Genomic DNA, 26,620 nt, shown 5'->3' on the forward strand with positions numbered 1-26,620 from the left:
CGCGCTTAAACTGAACCCTCATTTGGCAGCAAATCAGCTCCGACTCCTACATTTGCTGCCGCTTAAGAAGCTTGTTTGACAATCCTAGCTTTAAGTAGGACATCTGATCAAGAAAATGGAACACTCCCCAGCGGACGCTATAGCATAGTTGCACATCCTGCAATCTTTTTCTCCACTGTCACGTCGATGTAGAGCCAACTCCTGCTTTCAGGTGAATTGGACCGTGGCGGGATGTGATATGCTCTCACTCTCCGTGTTGCCGGCTAGGTCCTGTCCTTGGCTCAACCTGCCCCCAAAACGAGTATACATTTGCATGCATTAGCGCTCGCCCGTTACCCGCTGTGCCGTCGAGCCTGATTAATGATCTGAGCGCACCACTTCTCGTGGCAGCCGAGTGGGCCCGCCTGCCTGCTCTAACATCAAGGTAAAAATCTCAATTTTGGCTCTGACTGAAAGAAATCAATGCAGCAAATGATGTTTCAAAAAAATGAAAAGGAGAAGAAATAATGTTAGTGTGCTGAAATTTGGTGATAAATGACGCATATGGAAAGCTGTTTGCGCATTTATTAGATATCTTTCATATTCAGCTTTAAGTGCATAGTACGCTCCTGTCGAGTAGAATGACTAGGTCGCACTAGGAGAATGACTGCACATTACTCGTAATGATTTTTTTTACGCTGCCACCTTTGGCCTACCAGGATGTAATTAAACCTCATTATTAAACTACTGCGCTGCACTCGCAACACTACCAGGCCTAACAAATAAGTGTCACACTGGGTAGCCTTCTGGATCCTACTAGTAGTACAAAAATGCTTCACTAATAACATGTCATTGTTCTACTAGTATGACAAAGTTGTCCGACTCGTGTGCTGAAAAGTGATTCAGTAGTGGAAGACTGTCATTCTACTAGTGCACCTTCGTCATTCTACTTGGTGCTGAATTGTCTTACGAGTGAGGACAAGGAACGCGTGCGAATCGTAGCTCCATCGAGCCATCGCATGCAGGGACGTGCTGCCTCGGGCCCGTCACGTTTGACATATGTTCTTCGTAACGTTTGCTTTGATTGCGCTCACGCTCGCTCGTTGCCATTCGAATAAACCGGAATTCAGCACCAAGGACAGAGACAGAGAGCTGGCAAAAAAAAAAAAAAAAGACTCAGTTGATTTTCATTTCAATTAGATGAATTGTTTACTGAGAGGTATTTCCAGAATTCATTATGCGGCCGCAAATGCTGCCTAATGACAGAAGACAGTGAGCGTCCAATCCCTTTGAGTCAGGAGCATTGACTTGGCGGGTGCAGCTGGAGAGCAAAATGGTGGGGGAGCGGGATGGCCTCAGTCCAACAGTGCCAGTCTGACATAACACAGCGTAAACGCACTTGAATGACATTTAAAGGACCTTTTCAGCACAATATGTAATCCACGCTGCTCTACATTTGTACCAAAAAAGCCAATCGGTTTTCATCGTTATTCAGCTATCGCGACTTCAGTGATAGGCTATTTTCTTTTCCTCGCTGTGTGGCAAATGCTAACAAATTGATCCACCTTGGTGCTCATTAACCATTTGACATTTACGTTTGAGGACGAGGAAGGGGAGGAAGGTTGGGGGTAGCCGTGCAAACCCCTGGAATGCATCTGGCTCACCGTGTTCTTGCCAAGGATTTCATCATCTTGCTGTGCGGAAGACGCCTCGCATGTTCTTGTGCTCAAATGGAATCTCTCCCCCCCCCCCCCCCCCCCACACACACACACACTCCCCCTTCTCTCTCCCCCTCCCCCTCCCTGCTTTTCTTAAATGAGGGCACACAGAAAGATGAGGGAGGGACAGATATGGGATATTAATACATTTAATTTTGTCTGTGTGGTGAAAATAAATGGGAGTTTCATCTTATACCCCGCCCCCGTGTTAACGTGCAGGCTTGTGATCACTCGCCCTCTATTTCCACCGACACAGTTGCCGCCTGCACTCATTTGAACCCACTCAAATATGTCGAGACTGAAGCTCAGTTGTAGAACGCAAATATCACAAATCGATTTTTCCCATTGAAATGTCATTCATCCGTTGCAGCCCCCACTCCCAAAAAAAAAAGACACAGACAGCTATACTGTTTATGATCTTAACTCCTTCAGCTCTTCAGTGCAGCACTAATATTAGTCATTCTTCACAGAGGATAAAGACTATATGACTGTGAGTACTATTATATTATCTTTCTACATGTGTTGCTGCACTTTTTGTGTTCAAGCCATTGTTTAAAAGGTTATAGCGCCGCAACATTGATGCTAATTAGCATTAAGCTAGCAAGTTTAGTCACTCGTATCTAGAGGCACCACTCTACTGTATAATGACTGCAAGACAGAATTACTGAGTGTTACGCAGTGTTGCCATGGAAATAGGCCTACAGTTATAAGTGGTGGGTAGGATTCGTTACCATGGCGAAAGGTTTGACTTCGCCAAGTTGTGTTGATAGTGATGGGAGACGGGCCTCCGGGTGCCGTTCACACACACAAAACATTCCCGGGCGATGGAAGCTGATAGTCATCGTGAGATCTATTCATTCTGGTTCTGTGTCCCAGGCACATTTGATTACAGCGTTACTGGACTGACTGACACATCTTTGGAGACATTTATTATCTCCTCACGGAAACGGTAAATGAGAGGGAACCGGGGGTCTTTGATGATTGCGATGCGAGGCGTTGAAGAATCATCACCGCCTCGCCGTGCCTTCATCAGCATTCTGCTTAGATCGGTGCACCTGATTTACGTCACACCCTTCCAGTTGTGTTTGTGTATGTTTCGCAGACGGGGGCGGGGGTAGGGGGGGGGGGGGGCGGGGGGGCGGCTTTTGGTCACCAAAACAGGGAAGAAAAACATCAAGTGGAAAGTAGAAAGAAAAACAGACAAAAGAAGGAAGGAAGAGGATATAAAAATCCCAGCATCTCTTCTCTATGGTTGAGATGCAAAGACAGTCGCCATGGCAACACAGCAGTCCCACTGTAGGTGCCTTTGCCTGCTCTGCTTGCCAACAAGGTATACGGGCAGCCACCCCCGAAACTCAGTTATTATAATTTGTCGTCTCCGAGTGGTTGGCAGTCACAAGAATGTATTTAGCTTTGCTACAAAACCTGGACTGTGATTAGTAGAACGTGGACATATTTTTATTTATTTATTTAATTTTGTTTTGTTTTATGGCATAATCTCAGAGCTGATTCACTACAGAATTTTGTTTGAATTGCGTATAAAAAAAAAGGAATAGAATTAAACAAACGTGTTGGTTTGCCATGAAGATGATTTTCAAAATGTCTCTTTTTTTAAATGAATTGTATGACTATTATTTCAGTTCAAACAAATTCAAAATTCATAAAAATATATTATTGAGGAATTTTTATACATACATACACACTATCATCTCAGCATGTCAGCAGTCAACATTTGAGGTTGGAGGAACAGGAAAAGCCATAAAATAGTGCTCAACTTTTCACATCAATTGCTCCTAAATTCGCTCAAGCGCACACAAATTTTACCTGCCTGCTTTAAGAGCTTTTTAATAGACACTCCTCTTTATTTTCCTTCCTTTTAATCGTTCTAATCTCCCTTATGAACCAGAGGAAGCATGTGTAAAGGGTGTTTGGGGTTCAGCTGGAGTGTGATGTGTTTAAAAAAAGATTAGTATAAAGAGTCAGCGAGAGTAGTGAAGCACTTCACAGTATTCCCATAAGCTGACAACAGCAAGCCGAGGTGCTGTTTCCCCTCACCTGTCACTCAAAGTCAAGCCACTGGACTTACTGTAGACTTTCTCTATCTATCACACACACACACACACACAGCCGAACATACTGTCACGCATTGACACACAATTACAGCACATCGCGCACTGGTCTTCACATTTCACCAGCCTTGTAAGCAGTGTACCATAACGGGCCTGTCTCCCCTCACACTCTCCTTGTTAGCGCAGAGAAAAAGAGAAGCTAGCAGGGATGGTCTATACACACACACACACACACACACATATATATGTTATATATTATATATATGGGGGTAAGGTGAAGGAGCCAGATGGGCTGTCATGGAAAGACAAACCTCTGCACGGCATGTGCCACCGACACACTGAAGGAGAGGAAATCATTCCAGTGGCGCATTGCAACTGTTCTGTCTGAAATGCTCTTCTTTTCTTGTATCACACAGTGTTGAATGCAGCAGCTGAGAAATTGCATTTGAGGGGGTGCAAGACAAGATTCCTTTCGAGAACACTACGTTAGGACTTGCTGCGCGACCTCTCTCCCGCTCACTGATGAGGTAACATATGTCCTCTCCAGTCGTCCTGTTAGCTCCAGAGGCAGCTACACTGTTGACAGCCACCATGCTGTTTGTCCCCGTCTGTGTATCTCTCTATTTTGGAGTCCCGCAGAGAACATTACTGTGACCCGTGATACTCTCTAGGAAAGGTTTGTACTTTCTTTATCATGTAATTTTGCATATTTTTTGTGTGATGTGTCGAAGGAACACATTTGATAGATCCTTAAGCACCATCAAGTATGACGCCACAAGTGCACCGTATTCATTCTACTAGTGTGCTAGTTTGCCTTAACAGTGAGGACAAAGGGTACAGCAGTACATGGACCGCAATCTTGATGTCAGGGACATCGGACAAATGCTCCAACTGCCCTCCATCAATGAAACTTCACTCACGGTACATGCGAGACCACCTCGCAATCGACTTACTTGCTGGCTCTCCCTCGCTATGTCTTTCTTTTCTGCCCTAGCGCGCCCCCTACAGCCATGGAGTGTAATTTACTAAACAAACACACAGGCCAAATCCACTCTTAGTATTATTATTGTTATTATTATTATTATTATTATTATTATTATTCAGAGACTGCCAAAGTAGGTAATCCATTGCTACAATAGGAACCCAATTTCTCTTATTACAAGCTTGCATCGCATCCAAATGATATTTTAAGGTGGACTTAAGGCATAATGCCGCTCCCCCCTAGCATTGACGCAGAAGCTATTCAATTCAAGGTAATCATGTTTTTTTCATAGATTTGATGGAGAGTGCTTCTATGCAGGTCATTAGAGTTGCATTAAGCTTTGATTCAAGTAGCAAAAATCATGTGTGTGTGTGTGTGTGTGGGTGTGTGTATTTATACTTGTCATACAAAGACGCACAAACACAGAAATGAACTTGTTGATTTACAGGGGCACGGCTGTAAAAATCGATTAAATTCAGGTCGCCCTCGTAGACAGGCACGCGGTGTAGATACCTCGTCTGTGTCTTCCTTCTTTTCTTTACATTGCCTTTTGCAGACGTCCATCTGCTCCCCAAGCACTCTTTGTGCTTTGCATTCACCCATTTGCCTCCTTTTATAACCGCTCATCCATTGTCTGTTGCAAGGTGGGCAAACACGGCCACAAAAGAGGCACATACTCTTTACAAGTCGAATGAAGTTCCCAATCGATGCAATAATAAGTACCCACGGTGGTCCGTCTCCTAATTAAAATGCTGATTGACCGTGTTCTTCATCAGACGTGAGAGCAACGTCAGCGCCTGATTTAAAATGCATTTTGATTTGTTTTGACGCCTCAAAAAAAAAATAATAATAATGTTTTCTTCTTAAAAAGCATGCAGATCATCACAGCAAAGTGATGGACGGAAGAGGAAACTCAAGAGACAGAGAAGAGGAGGGGAAGAGGGGGGGGGGGAAAGGCAAGTTGATGCGAGGCAAAAAAAAGATGAAAGTAGAATCGGATGAGATCGACACAATCTGCTCCATGCGTGACCTTTTTGCTGCAAAGCAGACGGGAAGGGAGAGGAAGCTTTATGAGCTGCCAGCAATATGGCGGATTTCATTATTGGTGTACAGCGGGGACTCCCAAATTTAGGTGTGTGAGTATAGAAATGGCACATGGATAATTGTGTCACTGATGAAAAAGAAAAAAAAAGAAAAAAAGTAAATTAAATAACATTTTTAAAAAGCTTCTCAGTTTCTAGCAATAAATTCTAATAAAACAAGATATACTGGAGAAGATTAGAGTTTTTCTTTCTAGGAAAATGCTTCTCCTTTGTGAAAGCAGGAGCAGATATATTAATGTTGAAAATAATCCTAAAACTGCAGTAGTGCAATAAGAATCTCAAATGAACTAATGCGTACAATAAAATAGGAACTAATAAATGGCATGGAACGGCTGACATCTTTTGTTTTCAAGAAAGTGCAACTGCTGCATCTGCATTCATGTTTGCTGTCGATGATGTTCCGAAGCATAACACACGACCCATGACGTCCGCGAGACAGAGCCTGAGCCACACTGCATTTGTTTGTAGATGAGAGCGAGAGGCAGTTCCACTTCTCGCTCCTTATCTAATATGTTCCGTGTCAGAACGCAGTACGCCTCTGTACGTACTGTACTGTATGTAACCCTCCACCGCCGTGTTCCTCCCCCGCATGGCCTCGTTACACTTCGCAACATGTGAATCGAGGCGTCACAAGCGCATATGGCGCCCCGAACATGACACACTTACTTGGCAGCAGTAGTTACAATTGGATTTTCACAGGTCAATAAAAGACAAAGGAAGCAACAAATGCAAATAATAAAAAAATAATAATTTGTATGCACTTTTTGAATGAATAATTAGGTCGTTTTTTTGTTTTGTTTGTATGTTTGTTTTTAGCGGGTGCTATCAGTTGTCACGAGTTGTCCGTGATTGCTCGGAGTTAATTCCTTTGTTCAGTGATTCTCAAAGTGTGGTACTAGTACCACTCGTGATACGCATACTCCCTCTAGTGGTATGTGAAAGAATCACTGAATTCGGTGTTCAAACTGTGCAAAATGTTACAGTAGCTTAAACCGTTTTTGTTTTTTTTGTTTTGTTTTTTTTAATCCAGTAGTCTACAGTACATCTGTTAAGTACACTTAAATTGTATTGAACTTTTTAGTTCAATATATTTGAAATTAATCGTTTAGAACGGTTTGTTTTCAAACATTTATTTAGGTGTTCGTGTTTGTTCCTTCCGTTTGTTTTTTGCTGAGCCTTGCTGTCCTTTTTTTTTTGTTTGTGTTAGGCAGGCAGTGATACCTTTTAACTTAGACAGTTGGTACTTACCACAGTACATCAATTGATTTATTTTTATAATGTGCACCCATCAATTTGGAGAGATTACTGTAATTTTCCTCGTATGCAGCCTGCATACTTTATGTGGTTTATTTGGTTTATAAAAGCGCCACTGGTTGTACCTAACTAATATTGTGGCATCTGAGTGTACGTCATAGTAGTGCCATTTTCAGCCATATGGCAGCACACTGATAAATCCCCAAACAGGCTGCAATTAGTGTCGGTTGGGAGGTGTCGGTGTCCCACCTACGTCCCACCCTCCGAATGCCAAGTGTCAGGAGCACCAGCAGCTGGAAGCTTGCCTGGCAAAAGAACCAGAGGACATCCGGGCAACGTTGAGCGGCCAAGGATAGTCCAGTCCGGTGAGGGGAAGATTCCATCCATCCATCCATCCATCCATCCATCCATCCATGCCACAGGGAGCGAGAGTCGGAGGGGAGGGGGAGCGGCGACTAGATGGTTCAACTGTCGCGTGTCGCTCTTTGCGTCACACGACAGTTTACTATTTCGAATGACATCTCAAATCCAGGATGATGCAGATGGGGTCAAATATTTGCTCGAGGTGCTTTTTGTTTGTATCACTCGAAATCATTTAGCTTTGAGTGGGACGGGTGATAAGTGAGGCTGCGGGGACATCTGCAGGACGATAGTGGCGTTGCAACGTTTTTATCCTTTTGAACAAAAACCCTATATTTGTTTTCCCCGGGAATGTGCGAGGAAAGGAATAAAAGGCGTAATAGTACCCAAAGCAAAGTTGCATTTCAGTTGCAAATGCACTTAAAAATGACTTCCCTTGTTAAACTTTGACTTCGATATCACAATAGTACTGCCTTATTTTGGAAAATGTTAATTCTCGTAAAATTATGACTTTTTTTTTTTTTTTTTTTTTTTTTTTTTTTTTATCCTGACAAAATACACCTTGTTCTTGTCACGATTGAAACTTTTTTTTTTTCTTCCCCCACTTCTCATTGCAACTTTTTGCATTGGCGTTAGGATTTTAAGGGTTCCTTGTAAAATTGTCTCCGATATAAAGGGATCCTGGATCCCAAAAGTTGTAACACCCCCTTTTTTTTTTAACATTATTAGTTATAAAACAAATATAGTCACATTTGCGGTTCTCTATTTGCGCATGTCATTTTGCAACTGAAAATGAATTAAAGATGTTCTAGAAGGCTTGTCTGTAATTATTATTATTTATTTTTTTTGTAGCAGAAGCCTGAAGTTCTCGTTCTAACGCTAACTGGTTTCTGGAACTGTTCATAATTCCCTTCATCGTGACTAAAATAAAGCATGATGCTGCCACCACCATACTTCGCTCTCGGTAGCAATCAAAACCTTTATTTCGCCAGAAATTAAAACCCCATTGAGACGGAGGTCTTGAGGAATGTTGTTCTTCTGTATTGGGGCTGAGCAGTGTTGTGTTTGCACCAAATATAACTTTTGGAAAAACCGCCAAAAAGTTCAGACCTTGGTTTCATCAGCTCGTAATGTATTTTTTTCTATATCGAGTTTAGCAGATTTTGATAACCATGCCAAAAAAAAAAAAAAAAAATGTCTATTCTGGATTTTATTGTCAGGGCAGTGAAAAGCATTAGCATTAGCTGCACTTCTGAGACCTAAGTGATCCTTGATATACTGTTCCGCTATTTTAACACCAAACGTCATGCCAAAGCACTCCAGTATAAATGCACTCGCATGCGCTGCCGCACTTCACCATGCTCGTGATAAGTTCGATTTTCATCATGACATCACTCAGTTTCGAATCCCAATGCGGTGGTGGACTCTCACACACTCCTAGCACATCATTCTGTGTGATTTGTGGAAAAACAGGAGCGGGCGCGTTCAGGAGTGGCCTTCTGCCATCCGTGCCGACGCTGGCGAGCGGCCATCTGCTGCTTTGAGGCTGCCAAGCGTGGGATCGGCGCCCGTTTTACAAAAGGCCGCCATACCCCAGATTGGATCAAGTGACTGCTGCTCGACTGCTTTACCACCCACGGTGTCGTGGAATGGCGCACTAGTTGCAACACAAGTCCATTTTGAGTGTGTGATGTCATAATGAAACATCGACAGGTAGGTTGATAAATAGCCGGATAGATTGATCACTACCACTATTATATATAAATGACACAGAGGCTTAAGCCCATTTATAATCCGTTTGACAGAAATTGTTTTCCTATTAATATGACAACCTAAATATTTGTGCAGTGTGCGAAAGGGGTGCTTTGACATTAAACGGAAAGTGCAACCTCGAAGCAATTTTGTCATTAAGCCCTGCGATGTGTCACCCGCAGAGTCTCCCACGGGAAGCTGTGATAAAACGATGTGCTGTTTGCTGGGGAAGTTTTACTTCCTTCCAAGTCTCGTCGACAGGCACTTAAAGCGAAGCGATGGATGGCTCCGCAGGGACAGAAGGCGAGGAGGGAAAGTGGCTTTCTCATTCTGTGAGCCACTGAGGTTCATAGAGTTTATTTCATGTGAAATGCGGGATGGGGGGGGGGCAGCAATGTTGCGAGCACAAGATGTTCCTTTCTTTGTTCTTTGGCTAAATGTAAATCAGCAAACCTGCATTCAAAGAGGGAACACAGCCGTCAATGGCGGCGAGTGTGTCATTAAAACACATTCACTGCCATTGACGGCTTGAGAAGTCAAATATCCATGTTAACTGGGAAGGCTGGCAGTGAATGAGTTTCAAGTGTTCAGTCCATCCTTGATTTGTTTTGATTGCCATCAGTGTGGTTTTAGTGTTGGATGTTGTGGCTATAAACGGTTCAAAAAGTCGGTGTGACCAATAATTTACTTTATTCAGGAAAGCCAGACAACCACTACAATAGTTGAAAAGTAGGAAAGACCAAAATACAGATATAAAAATCACAGAAAATGTTACATATAGTAACATTGGTGTTATTGCACCTACCACTGCAAAAATGTTACCGAGAATCTTTGTCTTATTTCTAGTTAGTTTAAATAAGACATTTTTCATTGTAACAAGAAAAAAACCTTACCGCGCTGACAATTTTTGTTCTACTTTATTTCAAGTAAAACAGCTTGAAACAAATGAAAATCATCTAAAAAAAAAAAAAAAAAAGTTATTATTTAGGTGTTGAGTCTTATTTTAAGTGTAATCAAATTAGTTTTACTTAGCAATAAGACAAATATTCTTGGTCAGATTTTGAGTTTTTGCACCTACTCCTACTTCACTATGTGGCTGTGTGATCATACACTATGAAGATCAAGTACCAATAATGTACTGTAGTGTTATATTTCAATCACACACATTCTCACACACACTGTATCTTATGTCGCTATTCCAACCTAGCTGACGATCGCCTTGTTTGTTGCCCCCCGAGGGCTCCTCCGCTTGTGAAACCACCAGGCCATTGAAAACATGTAGAGCACGAAGAACGCCGGGAACTCGTACAGGACGAGGACGACGAAGAACCCGGAGACGAGCAGGCTGCAGGTGACGATTCTGGTGATGTGACTCAGGATGTACAACACGCTCCACCACAGGAACGCGCCGGACCCCCTGGCGGGACTGCGGGTGGACTGCCCGGTTTCTTCTGTGGAGATTTTATTGCTTCCTGGTGGATCATGGCCAGCTTGACCGTGAACCCTCCTGACCAAGTCGTCTCCAATTTGTCCTCCATCCCATCTAGACTCAATCACGGCGAGGGCTTCCGCCACAATAGGCTCTGATTCAGTGCTCCTGAGGCAGGTGTCCTCCACATTATGGTCTACCACTAAAGGGAAGTTCACTATGTCCACGCTACTTTGCTCCTTTTTGCCTCTCCCTGATGACTCAGGTTGGTTCCAAAGCTCTATTGAGATGTTCTCCATTGTGGGGTTGAAGCCTTGTTTTTGCGAATGTGTCAATCTCTGACGTTCGTCTGGAAATAAAAGATTGCCATAGACCTTTTTTGCTGATGGATCTATGAGGCCTTCGTGATTTTCTCTCATGATTGAGCTCGTGTCATCTCCTAAACAGTTGGACAGGACGACACGGTCACCAAGCGCGGCCTTTTCCTCGGGAAGGTGGCCAAATTCTTGACTGCGATAAAAAGTTTCTTCCAGTTTAACGTCCTCGTGGCGCACACGTGCCGACACGCCTTCGGTCTTTGATTCCACACTTGCTATTTGGTTTGGATTGATTTCATCTGCAGGTTTTATTCCGCGGCTTTCGTTTGACTCAACTGGGATCTTCGCCGTGGCGTCGTTTTCCTGAGGCTTGACTTCCTCCTCTTCCGTAGATGTGACGGCACGCATACAGTTCGTTATGATTCCGTCCTCGGCTCCTCGTCTGGCAGCGTCCTTTGCGCCGTGTCCGATCGTGTCCCAAAATGCCACCGAGTCATCCGTCGCATTGTGCGCGCCACCCGTGTCTTCCCGTGAGGTCCTATCACCGTCGCGACCGGCATTCTCAGCCTCTGCTGTCATGTCCGTTGTCGTCGACTCCCTCGGGCTTGTTGCTACGGCCTCGTCTCCTTGTATTCCTCCTTTTTTCCGTTCTTCTCCGTGCTTGTGACACTCACTTAAACTGTCAACAGAGCCACAGGGCGCGAGCACTGCCCCCGCAGAACCGCATTCCCCGAGAGTGGCAGCGACTCGGTTTTCACCTCTCGATCTCCCACCGCGTGTCTCCGAGGGCTGGCGATCCCCGGCGTATGAGGAAACGTGAGCCGGCGAAGCGTGTGACGGCGCCTGACCGACAGCCGAGGCCGCCGAGGTGGCCGGCCGTGCGTTCCCGGGTACCTGCCGCTTCTCGCTCGTCGGGGGGACCGAGGCCGCGTTCTGCAGCCCTTCGGACTCGGGAACGCCACGCTTGTCCTCGTAGCGAGGCCCGTGAATAAACGCCTGCCATACGTCACATACGGAGCTTTCGTTATCAGGGCTGGGACCTTTCCCATTAAGAAAGGTCCCCCAAATATCATTAACAGACAGCGCACCTTTTCCATTTTCCTCTGATGCCTTTGACAAGGTCACTTTGGCTCCTCCGCTCCAGATATTGTCCATGTTCGAGCTCACCCACTGCTGCTGCTTATCGTTGTCCCAGTCCAGTGTAATCAGTGGAATTTGGCGATAGGCGAGTACTTGTTTCCTTTGCCGTTTAAGCAAGAATTCTCCCGAGGGCTGGAGGGTGCCCATGGGGTCACACGAGGAAGCTTGCCCCCAACTCTGGGAGAAGATTTCCTTCACGTGCGCCAGGCGCGCCGCTCTCTGCCGGCTTTTTAGGCTCGCCACCTGTCGGCGAGGCCACAAGTTCAGAGTTTGAGCAAAACATGTACGCTCCAAGCACTGCAAAAGAGTTCAACAGCGTGTGACTTGTTTTGCTCGTGAGGGTCAAGGGGAATTTTACATTACTATAGGAATGCCCCATTTCATATTCTTAACACACTTCCAATTGTAGGTACGCCGACACAATGCATAAACAAAAAATAATGCTGTATTGATTGACAATGTTGTCGTGTTTTTTTATGACAGCAATATGTCTGTCATCGCTGTGGTACTTTGCAGTGATGTACTGCTTGTTATTTATTTATTTATAATATATTTAGTCACATAAATACAATTAAATTAGCAATCCGGTTTATTCAGTTAGTACACAATGCAGTACTGTTTTAACCACTGCAAACTACGCTCTCAGAAATTGACCTATTTAGGGCTGCAACAAACCATTGTTTTAATAGTCGATGAATTTTGGGATTATTATTATTTGTATTTTTTTTTCAATAAATTGATGTTTCGGATGAAATACATTTTAATTTCCATACCTTTTATTAAAAACCAGGACATTATTATCACAGTGCAAAAAAAGCAAAAAGTTACTTGTTTTGTCCATAACAGAAATGTTGATCGTTATTTCCCAAAGTAAATGCCGATGTTTGTAAATGGCTGATTTTGATTCAACACAAACATAATCAGCCTGCTTTCATGGATGAGTCCAGAAATCTGAAAATATTTACTGTGGAGAGGCTGAAATGATGAGGTTTTGTACAATTTTTATGTTCAACAAGGTCTTCACAGGATTAATCGAGTATCCAAATAGTTTTCAATTGATCGACTAACCTCTAAACGTATTGTTAGATTAATACTCTTACACAGATCATGTTGATCATGAATATAATAAAACATTATCTGGTCTCACGATCTTGCAAATGTCAAACTAATCTTTTTTTGTGAGTGTTTAAGCCTGTTTTCTCTGTATAACTAGTTCTAAACTTACCAGTTCATAATTGTTTTTATTTACATTTTTTTTTATTAAACACAGTTTATTTAGACATAAACTCATCATAAATCCAGAAATTCAACTTACCAAAGGTTTACATTCGGCAGGGGAGAATAACCACTGACTCTCTGCCCTCGTCTCCTCCGCTTCACTCGCGGCCTCGACCTCTGCGGGGCGACAAGGGTCAAAGTTTCGCGATGGGGGGTTGTCCTTTGACAAATGCATTATAAACGTGACACATGCAAACGCACCTGCGGCACATGTCGCTGTGCCCATCCTCTCCTTTTCTTGTGCGCTCACCCTCCTGTAATAGCACAAACATGCACACGTGTTCGTCTGCTGTTTATGACCTTCTGTATTCATCTTCTCCTCCGGTATAACACAGAAGACAACCACCAATGATAACTTTAAGGACTTAAATAAAGTGGCTCTGGTTATGTCACAGGCACACAAAAACAAACAAACAAAAAAAAAAATAGATGGCCCCATATGATCCCATTTTTATTACTTTTATTTATTGCATACGTCCGGATTAACACGTAGACACAGGAAGTGCATGTCTGTCTCGATCCACAGTCAAGAGAGTCTGCCAACAACGCCATATATGGGCAAAATAATCCCCCACTGCAAAGTTATATAAGTGCATTTGAGTTGGCAGACCGAAAACAAGCTGCTGCTTTTAGCCCAAAAAGCGTTTTCAAACACAAGCAGTGAGTCGAGTAAAGACGTGTACATGACTCGCCAAAAGTGAGGGATATTCGGCTTTGAGGTGAAATTTCAGGATGAAGCGGAACTTTACAGGGAAGCGTAAATGACCTCGAAAATGTGTTCCTCCTGAAATGTGCCCACCCAAAGTGGACGATCCCAAACGTTTGTGTGGTACCTGTTGGCTCTGAAGCAGCTCCTCTTCACCTTCGGGCCGCCGTTGTCCTCCTGCACTTGTTGCTTCACAGGACTCTTCTGGTGGCAGAACACGACATAGTTCATCTCCTGGTTGTTAGCCCAAAACGTTCCCGCCGACGTCTCGTAGCGCAGGCAAAGCTCCACTCTGGTCCCCTCTTTCTCCAATGGAGGAACCACGGCGTACCGGAACGTAAACCGATCTGTTTTCCTATCACTCGATCCAGGTACGTAGTCGGCCAGCAGGTCAAAGTAGCTTTTCCAGCGGTCCAGGGTGATCCTGGCATAGACGGATTTGCTGAAGCAGAGGTTGATGACCCGGACGCTGCCTCGGAGTGTGGTGGTTCCCGGGAGGAGCTCCACTTTCTCCAGCTCCACCATCTGCGTCTCCAACCGCCTCTCCAGCTCCTCCTCGGACGAAGGTGCCGCAAAGAGACACGACAGGTAGAACTCCTCAAGCGGTGGCAACTCACTCACGGTGTCCTCCCCGTCCTCGGCGGCGTTGACGTCGTCATACTCCTTGACGGACACCAGGTCAAGGCCGAACGCGTCCGCGAACGACACCTTCCTCCGGACAACGGGCGGGGGTTCCCATTCGGGTTCTTCCTCATCCGTTCTGCAGCCCCAAGGAGAGAAGGCCTCCATCCTGGCCTCTTCTTCGCGTTCCTGCCTTCCTAAAGACACCCTGTCCTCCTCCAGGAGTTGAATGGACAGAGCCTCCATGGCGCGCGAGGGTCCTGGAGCCGGCTGTCGGCCTGTCCCGCCGTCCGTCTGCCTTGGAGGGTGGCGCAGGGGACGCTGGAGAAGGGGCGAGCAAAGGAGAGGGGACGTGACTGGACAGATGGAGTTGGGTTGCAGCTGAGTCCGGGCCAGGCCTATTAATAGGACACATGCAGCTCAAGCCGAGCCGGGGCCCCCATTGGCCATTCGCTCCTTTATCCCGTCACAATGTGTTTTGCTCGCGACAAGGATAAATAAACCCGAACACATCTTATATAACGCCGCTCTGGACGTGACAAAGCCGACGCCCGCGGGGCTGATGCGAGCATTCCACTAAAATCCAAACCAAATGACAACTTTCCGTCCTATTATTAGTAAGACATTTTTGTCCTCGGGTCACCCCAAATCACAAGATCCTACATTTCCCATGATGCATTATTTGTATGGCAGGGTAGCCTTCAAACCACAAATGCACACACTTTACTGTTCTTCTCTCGAGTGACAGTGCTTCACCTCCTTTTGGGACCAAAAAGGAGAGATTACTTTTGTTCTTTGTACACCAGATTAAGTCCCGAATGCGTTCAACCATGTGAAGTTTAATTCAACTAATCCTCGATATGCAGTGCGACCGTCATTCCCCCCCACACCTCACCTTTCACCTTTAGGGTTACAGTAAATCTTGTCAGTTGACTTCAATGCGAGTCACACAATCCCTCACAGGTGGCCTCTGTCCACAAAAGGAGACTTTGTTCTGGAGCCAAATGTTTCCCTCTAATGACTTTTAATGGCCTATTTGGACTTCAGCTATTATTAGGCATCATCATTCCTTTTTCCCTTGAGTGGACTAATATAGCCACCAATGTTCACTAACCCGAGTGAAAGTGGTCTGAAATCACTACCTATGTCGAGAATGTGCCGTTTTAATTCAGAAAAGGACATTTTCCATCTTGTCCCATTGAATCCACACGGCTTGTAATTGCATTGCACGATGCATAGGTGGCGCTGTTTGATCACAATGCAATACAGTCTGTTCCAGGGGTGCTACAATACAAAATCACGTAGGTCATTTTTTATTTTGACATCATATGAATAGTCGAATCAAACATAACATGACACGGGGCATGCATTTCATAATAATCTCCAACGATTGGTGTGATATGAAATCATTGAGCTGATGGTTGCAAGAAAATGGAAACTTCCAATAGAAACGTTTGGGCCACTACTGACTGTCATTTGACAAATGGCCACTTGGTGGCAGCAAAATACCACATTTTAAGAATAGCGAGTCAGCCCTCGTGGATGCAGATTACCACTTTTTAATTGAAATATTCCCCTTAACATTTTTAACATTTTTTGTACCATTCAAAGCAGACTAAGAAAGTTACAGCACATTTTCAAACATGTTTATGGTAAAAAAAAATTTTTTTTTTTCAAATCATTCATGAATATATTTGTGTCTATATTTGCATAGCGATGCTGCAGGTCAGTTCTGCGCATGCCCACCACACCTTTTCTCTAAAAATCTTGTACCGTGATTATTTTTAAAAGACTGAGGTTTTGTATAAATTGTTGCGGATTGCTTCACAAATTCAATTGATCACACTCACCCACGCAAAAGTAACACGTATAAATTGAAATATTTAAATTTAAAGAATGGTAGCATGTCATTTCTCCTCCATCTTAGTGAATAATAGTGATATTTTCGTCATCTCCACAGGTTGAACAAGGAGGGAAAAAAAGTGAACCGTTATGTCTGCTCTATGCAGAAATGCCTTCTATTAATTATTGAACAAGCCGAATTACCTTATGAAAAAAAATCAATCAAACGGTGTATCTCATTACATCAAATTCCCCCCCCCCCCACCTTTATATAGCCATCATTTTGCAGCAATAGGTGATTTACCTGCATATGTTACTGCAATTCTATTGCAATAAGTAATTCTAAATAACGTCGACTTGAATTGTGTTCAATATGAAATATTGTTCCCCCCCCCCCACTCCCCGTGGAAGCAAATTGCATAATTGTTGTTTTTATATCTGCAGTATATGAAAATAAACATACACGTGGTATATTGTAAAATAAAGACAATGAACGTGCTCTATTTAGTTATATATTCACTGTCATTTTAGTTATTTGTATTTATGTTGCCATTTTGTTTTGTTAGGTTGATTACGCGAAGTGAGCAACAGTTGAACTCGCCATCTTTTTTTTTTTAAATTAACAAATTTTGTTGGTTTATGCAGCAGGTGGCCTGTGACGTCACACGGGGTCGCAGTACGCCCAAAAATAACAACACGCACCTCCGCGCTGAGGGGAGCCACGAGGAAGATGATGATGATGATGAGGAGGAGGAGGAGGTTAGTGTGTAGTCCCAAATTGCGTGGCGTGGATTCATCTTGATGTGTGTGTTTGAATGGAAACGCGAAGAAAATACACACACACACACACACACACGCAGTCTCTTGTTTTTTTTTTTTTTTTTTTTTTTTTTTCCTCCCTTCTCCTTCTCTCCGCTCTCCTGCTGCCCGCACTACGCGTCATTCAAACGGGACTCGGTTGTACTCGCTTACCCCTTCTGGGTCGCACTAGCAAGCCTAATAACAGCGGCGTTGGCTGGCGAGAGTGTATGAGACAGTGGTGCCCACACAGGAATATTTGTGCTTCTCTCTCTTTCTCTTCTCCCTCTCTCTTGTCTTTTTTTCCCCCTTTCTTTTTTAATTTGTACTTTTATTTACTCAGCCGCAGCTTGTTGTTGCGTTTCGTCTCGCCATGGTCAGCTAGCTCGGACTGTCACAAGTGAAGAGCTTGGCCACAACAGAGGACTTCCCCCATTCACCTACCTGCCCCCCTTTTTTTATGTTTTTGTTTTTTGTTTGTTTGTTTGTTTTGCTAACTTCACCGCGAGGAAAATATACCTGACACTTGTTTTTGGTAAGTTGCTAAACGTTTAATTTCGTTTTTAAACTTCGGAAGTGGACCTAACTCGCGTCCGACTTAGTTTGTTTACGTAAAGATACGTCGCTTTGCTTATTGTCGCATAGGTGAAAATGTTTAAGTTAAGCTAACTCAGGTAAATTGAGTTTGCTTCGTATTTGTGTCTGTCATTTTTTTTTTTTACTTTTTTTCCCTAATCTTTATTATCATTATTACTCTTAATGTACATTTGACCTTCGTTTAATGACGTAAGTCAAGATGATATTTAAAATGGAACAAAAAATGTTTTTAATGATAGTTATTACATGGAGACCAACTCGTATTCTCATTTATTTTACCAATTTGCCACGATAAATAGAGTATAATTAAAAGTAGGAATTATATACAGTCTATCTTACATTTAAGATGCATAAACTGTGCTCAACAAAAATGAAAAATAATCTTTTCAAAAAAATTATTTTCTCAGTGAACACAATGAACAATTGCCACAATTGTAATAATTCATCATTATGTACACATTTTTGCAACATTACATTTGTGAGAGAAATGCCACTTGTGTGTGTGCCGAATGGCAAATCTCATTTGCAATCAATGGTCCACATTTGAGAGTATTTTGTTTGACAGGATTCCTAAGAAAAGATTGATTCTGGCCGTAAACTCACAAGTGCACTCTTTTATGTGGAATCAACACAAATGTATGCATGATCACTGTCACAATTAACAATACCATGTTTGATCATCCCGCTCAGTCATATGACACATTTTTAACATCTGGACTAAATATGAAAATGTCACAAATGATAGTGAGATATCCTGTTACTGTTCTCATGGGTTGCAATCACTCACACTAGGATATTATCAATATTTTTTTCCAGTGATGTCAATAGCATTATGGTATTGAACTATGAAAGGGAGAACTAACATGTCTTGCACATTAAACATACTAAAAGTTAAGGAAACATCTTTCTCTCATAATTTTACAATAAAGCTTCCGACGGCCAATAATTTACAATACAGAAATGCATCATGTAAAATGAGGCAGTATCAACATATTATCCGTTTGTGTCGATACTGTAGCATCTGTATTGTATCGATACTGTCCTGCCCATAGCAAATACGGCACAAATCAATATTTCTCTTCGGTGACCACGCCACCCCGAGGTCAGCCGCAGCTACCCTCCTCGCGGGAGCCGCAGGGTGCACAGGTGTTCCCTCCCGAGTTATGCAGGTGTGCACCACGCCGTTCCCGCCTCACTCAGCAGCTCTGGCGCTTCAAAGGTGCAGGCGCCAATAAACGGCCCTCGTGAAATATGTCGGTGACAGTGCACAATCAGCCCCTTTGTTGGAGTGGCCCTGTAATCATTTCTTCAAGCAGTTTTAAAACAGCCCTTGTTTATTAGACTCTGCTGTGCCACAAAAAAAAAAGGTCACTTCATTTTATATTTAAAAAATAAATAAATAAAAAAGATTTGCCATTAGTCTCCTGACCATTGTTGGGAGCACTTATTAAAGCCACTCTCCCCGCTCGGCATCCATTTTTTGATTGCTGCATTCATCATCGGGCGGTCGTGCTCTACATTATGGTAATAGGAAAATGAATGCCCTCCACTGGATTAATGTGTGTAACCTGTCATAAGTTTCAATCATTTATCAAAATCAAGTCTCAGTTTTCAGCTCTGTGAATACTGCTGGATGCGAGTGTGTGTGTGTTTTAAAAAAAAAAAAAAAAAAAAAAAAAAAATCTTCAAAGGTCGGAATCACTGCTTCCGAACTGAGCTGAGGTAGAAAATGCCGTGCAATTTATTTGTCATTCCTGGAAACTTTGCGCACGGAAGCTTAGATGGACAATGGAGCGAGGCCAGATACAACACATAAAGCAGAAACATGGCCAAAAATCAGCTACATCTAGTTTAGTTGATGAAATGGTCAGTTATGCATTTACTTATCCATCCCTTTAACTCAAGGGGAAGGAACCGACACTTTAAAAAAAAAATAAAAGTCCTTCAATGCCCATACTAATATACAAATACGAATTAGGCCTCTTTATAACAATTCCTCTGCAGTCGTATTTGTTTTTAGAATAACAGTTATCCGGATCATATGCTCTGGAGTTCATGCTCCGTAGGTTGCTCAGCCCTGCCCTAACACGTCTGTCATGTGCGCATTAGCTGTAAAAATCGACAAAAAATAAGGCTAACTCAACCCTGTTGCTAATCCAGAAAGGCAATTAAATGAAAGATCTTCGGCTTTTATCCCTTTTAACTTCCCACCAATGTTTCTATGACAACCTCCATGCATGTTAAGGCAACCAGAAGTGATCACGTTGAGTCCCCCCCTGCCCCCTTCTCTCACAAAGTAAGAATGGAATTTGTGTTGACAGTTTTGGCCTTTAATGGCACTTTTGTGCCGCACAAAAGTATTTGTTTACTGGGATCATACGCTGCAAGCTGTCAGCCTCGGAAAGATTTACTTCTGGAGATAAAAGAGTGTATTACGTGCTTAAGAGGCCACCCTTTTGCACCATAATTATCCACATCACTGTAATGATGTTTTGTGTGCCCAGTTGCTAAGGGTCTTGGGACAGCTCAGACTTTTTTACTTCTGCTCCGGGTCACTTAAGCCAAACTGGATCGCCACAGCTTCTTGGTCAGGGCTGGGTTAGGCAGTCAGGGTACGAGGATTAGCAAGGAGACTGTGGACTCGTTCGTGCTAAATGTTTTTGACGTTGTGACGCTGGCTTTCTAAACTCAATCTAATGTGTAAAAAGTCTGTCTTGGAGAAAGAACATAACATTTGGATGCGAGTACGGTAATTTATAAAATATTTATTAATGTAACGTTTTATAATTTTAGCACCTTGTTCCTATTGGTTCTCGGTTGAGTAGAGTAGCCCCTTTCACACCGAGAAACAGTATAATTCAGTCAGATAATTACAGGGGCAGGAAAAAAGTATTTGAACCCTTTGGAATTTATGAAGTTTCTGCATACATTGGTCATAAAATGTAGTATGATCTTCATCTAAATCACAAGCATAAACAAACAGTCTGCTTAAATGAATACCTCACAAACCATTATGTTTTCATATTTTTAAAGAAAATAACATGTAAACATTCAAAGGACAGGGAGGAAAAAGGAAGTGAACCTCTAGGCTATGGCTTCTCCAAGAGTTAATCAGTCAGGTGTGAGCCAACCTGGATACCAATCAATGAGACAAGATTGGAGGTGTGGCTTAAAGCTGCTCTGGCTATGAGAAAACACACACCAGTTTAGAATTGCCTCTTGTCAAAGGAGCTCTCAGAAGATCTAGGATTAAGAATTCTTGACTTGTATAAAGCTGGAAAAGGTTACAAAAATATCTCTAAGAATCTTTACGTTCATCAGTCCACAGTTAGACAAATTGTCTAGAAATGGAGACTACATTTTACGACCAATTTATCCAGAAATTCCTAAGGGTTCACATACTTTTTCCTCCCTGTTTAGATGTGTGACGAAATTTTCTTTCGACTTAACAGGGTGGGAGAACTTCACACGGACTGTGTGAAACGTGCTTGCAAAACACTAGCGGACCATCTCTTTTCCATCACCGCCCTCAGTAACAGACTGTTATCTTCCCCTCCATTCATTTAACAATCAAGTGTTTACATGCTGTGGTCATGGTCTGATGAATGGCTTTCTCTTCAGGGTGGAAAAAAAGGGTGTTGGTTTTGGGGGTGTTTGTTCCGAATTAAAGATAAGAGGTCACTTGTGGCAAAAGGCAAGGTCATCTCAGAGCTCCTAACCACATGTGACGGCGAGCCTGTCACTTGTCGTCAGCACTCGAGGCTAACAGTTGTGCCTATTGCGCGAGTCCTTACCTCATCTGTTTTGATGTTGGGAAGAGCGAAAGTTTGGTCATTTGAGATCGGCAACTGTCAAATGTCTTGTTATTTTAGCCGCACTACTCTGGTCGCCGATTAAATTTAATTTCGGATGAGTTGTAAACAAATGGCATTTACTGGTACCTTTTCACTTAGGACCCAAAAGGAAAGTATGTTGTGAGAGGAGCAAATAAAGCAGAGAGTGGTAGAGGGTGTACAGGGGCTGGTTTGTGACAGTAACACTTTTTGACAGGCACATTAGGCCGCAGAAAGAGCATCCAGCTCGGGGCTGAGGGCATATGGTGCTGCCTTCTGCTGGCGTCGCTCTAGACCAAGCTAGAGCGCTCGCGCAGGGTCACGACTGTCTCAGGTTTGTTCCTTCTGTCTCGTTCGGCCAAATAAAACAAGGATGGGTAGGACGGAAGCTGGGGGATGGGAGGTGATGATGAGGGTATTTGTTGGTCTGGAGTGCCGTACAGTGTCTTTCATGAAAGGACAAAGGGGATGTTTTAAGTCTGCCCTCCCTTTTGGCCAAGATTTTTGTCTATATGAAATGTGGAGGGGGACATTTGACATTCTCACAAATGTTCATTTTTAGCTGGCGTTTGCCACCGTAGTGGAGGGATTTTATCTTCTTTCACCATCTGAAGGCATCTCGGGCTGTTGGACGACAAGCCCTAATCCTACTCTAAACAATGGCTGTGTTTCCACCACAGCGGCTTTGCTGGGGTTTGGCTTCGTCCGTGCGGGGAGTGTATAAAGTTTAAGATGACGCATGGCTCTGGTTTGAAGGCAGCGTATCGGTGGGAGCGTTATTACAGGCTACTAGTGGATCACAACTTTAAGCTTTTCGGACACACTTTTCACAAATAGAGCGGTTGCTTTAAAACAATGGTATATTTTCATGATATGTGATGAGTCTTTTTATTTAGACGGTCACTTCTGGTGAGCAGCAGGGCAGATGGTGCCAACTTGAGTGCCCATCAGAGCCTAAATACCTCCAAGCAGCTGTTGTTGCACAAAAACTTTTTCATTCTTCTTTTTTTTTTTTTTTCTGAGGGTGGGGGGGGGGGGGGGGGGGGGTCGAGTCAAACGTGTTTCAACACCTGTTTCTGCATATGCAAATCTGTTGTTTTGTCATTTCATTAAACAAGGCGCCACGACAAGGATCCCTCATGGTTGCGAACGCGACTGGCACCGAGCCCAGTTGGCATGCTGCACACGAGACACTGGAGGCGGGGGTGAGGAGAAGTGGAAGGGATGGGGGGGGGGGGGGGGGGGGGGTGTCGGGGGTGACTCAGCCAGGAGATGCCCTCGTGGTTCAATCTGGCTGGCTTCCTAAAATGTGGCTAATTATGGGCACTTTTATGTGATTAGCATCTTCTCTTTCTTTGAGTGAATGTTAAAGGAAGTAGTCCCAAAAAAAAAAAAGTGGTATACGCGTGTCTGGCACACGACTTGCTCCCTCCTCGTGCTCCTCCTCCTCCAGCTGCTCCTCCCATCCTCATCCCTTCATCATCTGGCGCTCTCCCGCAGTGCTCGCTTCTTAACCACATGTGCTAGCACTGGGCCCTGCTTTTGCTTTAGGGCTAATTGTTCGCTGGTAAACGCCGTGCGTGTTGGTGGGGGCCTCATGCACACAAAGCTGGATGGTGTCGGCAGTGATGAAGATGGCGATGAAGAGGAGGAGGGTGGGAGGAGCAGATCGTGCAGTCTTGCCACGCAGTTCCCCTATTCTAAGTCTGGTGATTGTCACTTGTAATCCGGCCTACACCATAAAATTAAAGGTTATTGCAAGAGCACTGCCCAAAAAAAAGTGCTTTTTGCAAGCCTCCAGAGAAAAACGGAGGAATAATCGAGCCTTTTTATCTCCCTTAATTAAACCTCGTCTCAACATTAGGTACACATGCAAGTCCAATTAGATCCAATACAAGAGCTACATCAAGAAGACTCTCCAAATAAGTCAGCGAAAATTTCCTTTCTGAGCCTGATTATTTTCTGTATTGTATTGCATGTAGTGTTCTTTATATTTTCTGGTGCTGCTTTCATGTTGAATCCCATTAGGTTATTCTGATATATAAAATAAGTGTCCAATGAGGTGGTTTGATTTTAAAGCTGTTGCACTAGCATGTAGCCATTAGCTTGTTACGAGGGACAGTCAAAAAGCAATGAGCCCAATGTAATGTAACCCACTCCGAATTGAGAGTTTTATTCACAGTTTGTAGTTTAAATACTTGTTTGATGGTTTATAAAAAATAAAAAAATAAAGTGTTGTTTAAACTTGTCCTCTTCCTGTCAGGCATTTTGGTAATGAGGTAATCATTGGATGCCTGTCAAAAGCACAGAGCTGTGATTGAATTTCTGGCTTTGGAAGGGAAACCACCACTAAACATTTTCAAAAGGTTGCAAATTGTGTACGGGGAAGCTGCAACAGGCTACAGTATAGTCAAATGGTGGGTGTCCAGGATCAAAGGCAAATAACAAGACCCTGCTTTGAGTGACCTCAGTGACAAGGAAAGGAGCGGCAGATCATCTTCAGTGGTTAATTGTGAGAATAGTTCTACGGTGGAGGGACTGATCAGAGAAGATCTTAGAGTCACCATTGATGACATCCCCATCATATGTCATCATTGATGTCACCCCATTCCCACAATTTGTCAACCTATCGAAAAACAATAGTGGCGATTCCCCATCCAAAGCAAGAAATTCAATCACAACTCTCTGCTTCTGATGGGCGTCCAACAATGACGTCATTTCCAAAACGGCTGACAGGAAGTGTACAGGTTTAAACGCAACCTTTTCAAATAAACCTTCCAACAAATATTTAAACTACAAACTGTGAACATTTCAGAAAAATCAATTATTAGTGGGTTTAATTAAATTAGGCTCATTACTTATTGACTGCTCCTCGTATAATAAGTTACCAACCTGTGGCTATGTTTGGTTGTCCTTTGTCGTCTAGTACTTTTCACGAGTGCCATCCTCAGCCCCACTTGGCTCCGTTGAATGGACGATGGAAAAACCTGACTAACGCCTGTGCCGAGCTAATCTCATTTGATAACCGAAGACCACCGCGAGCCCCCTCCAGCCATGGCTTGGTGATTTGTGCTCCCCCCGTACAGACACAGGCATTAAAGCCACAAGCCCCCTCTGATACGGGGAGAGTTCATTAGAGATGGGTCTTTGATGGGCAGCCTTTTCATGTGACTACCGGTTCCTCAAATACCTTGATGTAGAAGCTTAAGAAGCCATTGTGCAGTAAGCCCTCCTTTTGATGCGACTTATTTAGATCTGCATACTAAATCAGGGGGGAGTAAATAACCAGCCAGCAGATGGAAGCAAGGAGATAAGGCGTCGGCGAACAATCGCATTTGTATTTTGTTATGATGTTGACAGCAGCTAAAATTCGCTAATCTGGAGCCGCTGATCTGCATTTCAAAGAAATCTCATTTAAGAGCGAGAAGGATGAAGTTCCCTTTATTGTGTCCATTTTATTGCATTCTTTACTAATTTATCTGCCTGCAGATTTAACGCGCGCGGCTCGGCGCTGGGAGCCGGCGTGGGCACGTTGCACACAGGGTCTTAAATACTGTGAAAGCGGCCCGGGTCTAGACTGTGAGCTGAGGGTAATTACACGTCTGACCATGAATAGAATCAGTTCCCAGACTCATCTTTCCTTGAGCGGCCCTGAATTGCTCGACGAGCACTGATAAGGAGCATTTGGTCTTTACAGAAATATTGCAGACGACTTTCCATAATGCACAACACACCCCTCCTCCTCTTCCAACACCGTATTTACTTTTAAGATAAACTTATTGTGTACTGTAATCTTACTTGTTAGCATAATGTCCTCTTTCATCACTGGACCCTCCTTTTTTCTGTACCGTGGAGGTATTTATGGCCCCTACTCGAATAGTTTATCTTCACTTAGTGTTCAAGTACTGTATGTAAATATCAGCCTATAGCATTATTAGGCCTTCATGAATACTTTTATGCACTGCAATGTTTATAAGTAGATAGAATTTACCAATGGATTTTAATTTTTGGTATCCAGATACTGTATGTGTGGAATTTGTAAATTCCTGCCAATTGGAGGTCATGTAGACTTAATATTTCCAAATGGTGTTTTTTTTTTTTTTTTGACTCAATAAAATACGACATGCATGGCCAAGTGATGTATTGACATTAAAGTCAATTTAGTGGTAAATAATTTAAAGTCAGTAGCACATGCCAGCTTTTGCCATCAAAGTCCACAAATTGATTGGTAGATTTTACTGCTGGACACATAACATTCACGAGGGGTTTGATTTTAAACATAAAACCTTTTATTTTTCTTTCCACATGCACGCACGCCACTATGGCTCAGTACTGAACGAGCAATCTGTCTAGCATTTTCCGCAAACTCAAAACAGTGAGAAATTATAGCAGTTGGCATGTTTTGTTTTCAGCTGTGCTCTTCGAGCTTCAGGCTTTTTTTTTTTTTTTTTTTTTTTTGGTACAGTTCACAGAGCACATTCCTCAGGATTCAGCAGTTCCCGCTTGCCTGTAGGGGTCATTGGAATTCTGGGAGATTAAGAGAGAAAGAATCTGAGAGGAACATCCGGGCCACTTTGTGCCCCTCATGCCAGCTCTGGCATGCTTCCATCACATGAATTGAATTTCTTAGTGAATGCTGCATAGTACTTTGCTCCTGGATTTTCGTTTTTGTATACTTTTTCTAATGATATCTGAAGTCGATAGATCCCATATCGTTTACACTGACTGTATAGTCTGCTTAATGGAAATGGATGAGGAATCAATTGTCTATCAGAGTAACGCAATGATTTATTTGGTGTTGAGATTGTGTGCCTTCAGGCGTTGTACCTTTTAACTTCAGAG

General features: G+C 43.3%; 2 protein-coding genes across 4 annotated transcripts in view; one reads left to right on the forward strand and one right to left on the reverse strand.

Annotated features, from left to right (window-relative positions):
* Positions 1-9,899: 9,899 nt before the first annotated feature.
* ppp1r3aa (protein phosphatase 1, regulatory subunit 3Aa) lies at positions 9,900-15,064 on the reverse strand. The gene is made up of 4 exons (XM_061667825.1): positions 14,215-15,064; positions 13,583-13,635; positions 13,419-13,498; positions 9,900-12,346 (listed from the first exon to the last, which is right to left on the reverse strand). Exons 1-4 carry the CDS (start codon positions 14,952-14,954, stop codon positions 10,421-10,423), a joined length of 2,799 nt encoding a protein of 932 aa, XP_061523809.1. The 5' UTR covers positions 14,955-15,064; the 3' UTR covers positions 9,900-10,420.
* A 2,493-nt stretch (positions 15,065-17,557) lies between these two features.
* Positions 17,558-26,620, forward strand: part of foxp2 (forkhead box P2) — a 97,205-nt gene continuing 88,142 nt past the window's right edge. For all 3 annotated transcript variants that reach the window (XM_061667601.1, XM_061667603.1, XM_061667604.1), the window contains exon 1: positions 17,558-17,883. The gene's annotated coding sequence lies outside the window, so the exon portion shown is untranslated. The remainder of the gene's footprint in view (positions 17,884-26,620) is intronic.

This window comes from Phycodurus eques, chromosome 22, assembly GCF_024500275.1.
Source record: "Phycodurus eques isolate BA_2022a chromosome 22, UOR_Pequ_1.1, whole genome shotgun sequence".
Taxonomy (NCBI): Eukaryota; Metazoa; Chordata; class Actinopteri; order Syngnathiformes; family Syngnathidae; genus Phycodurus; species Phycodurus eques.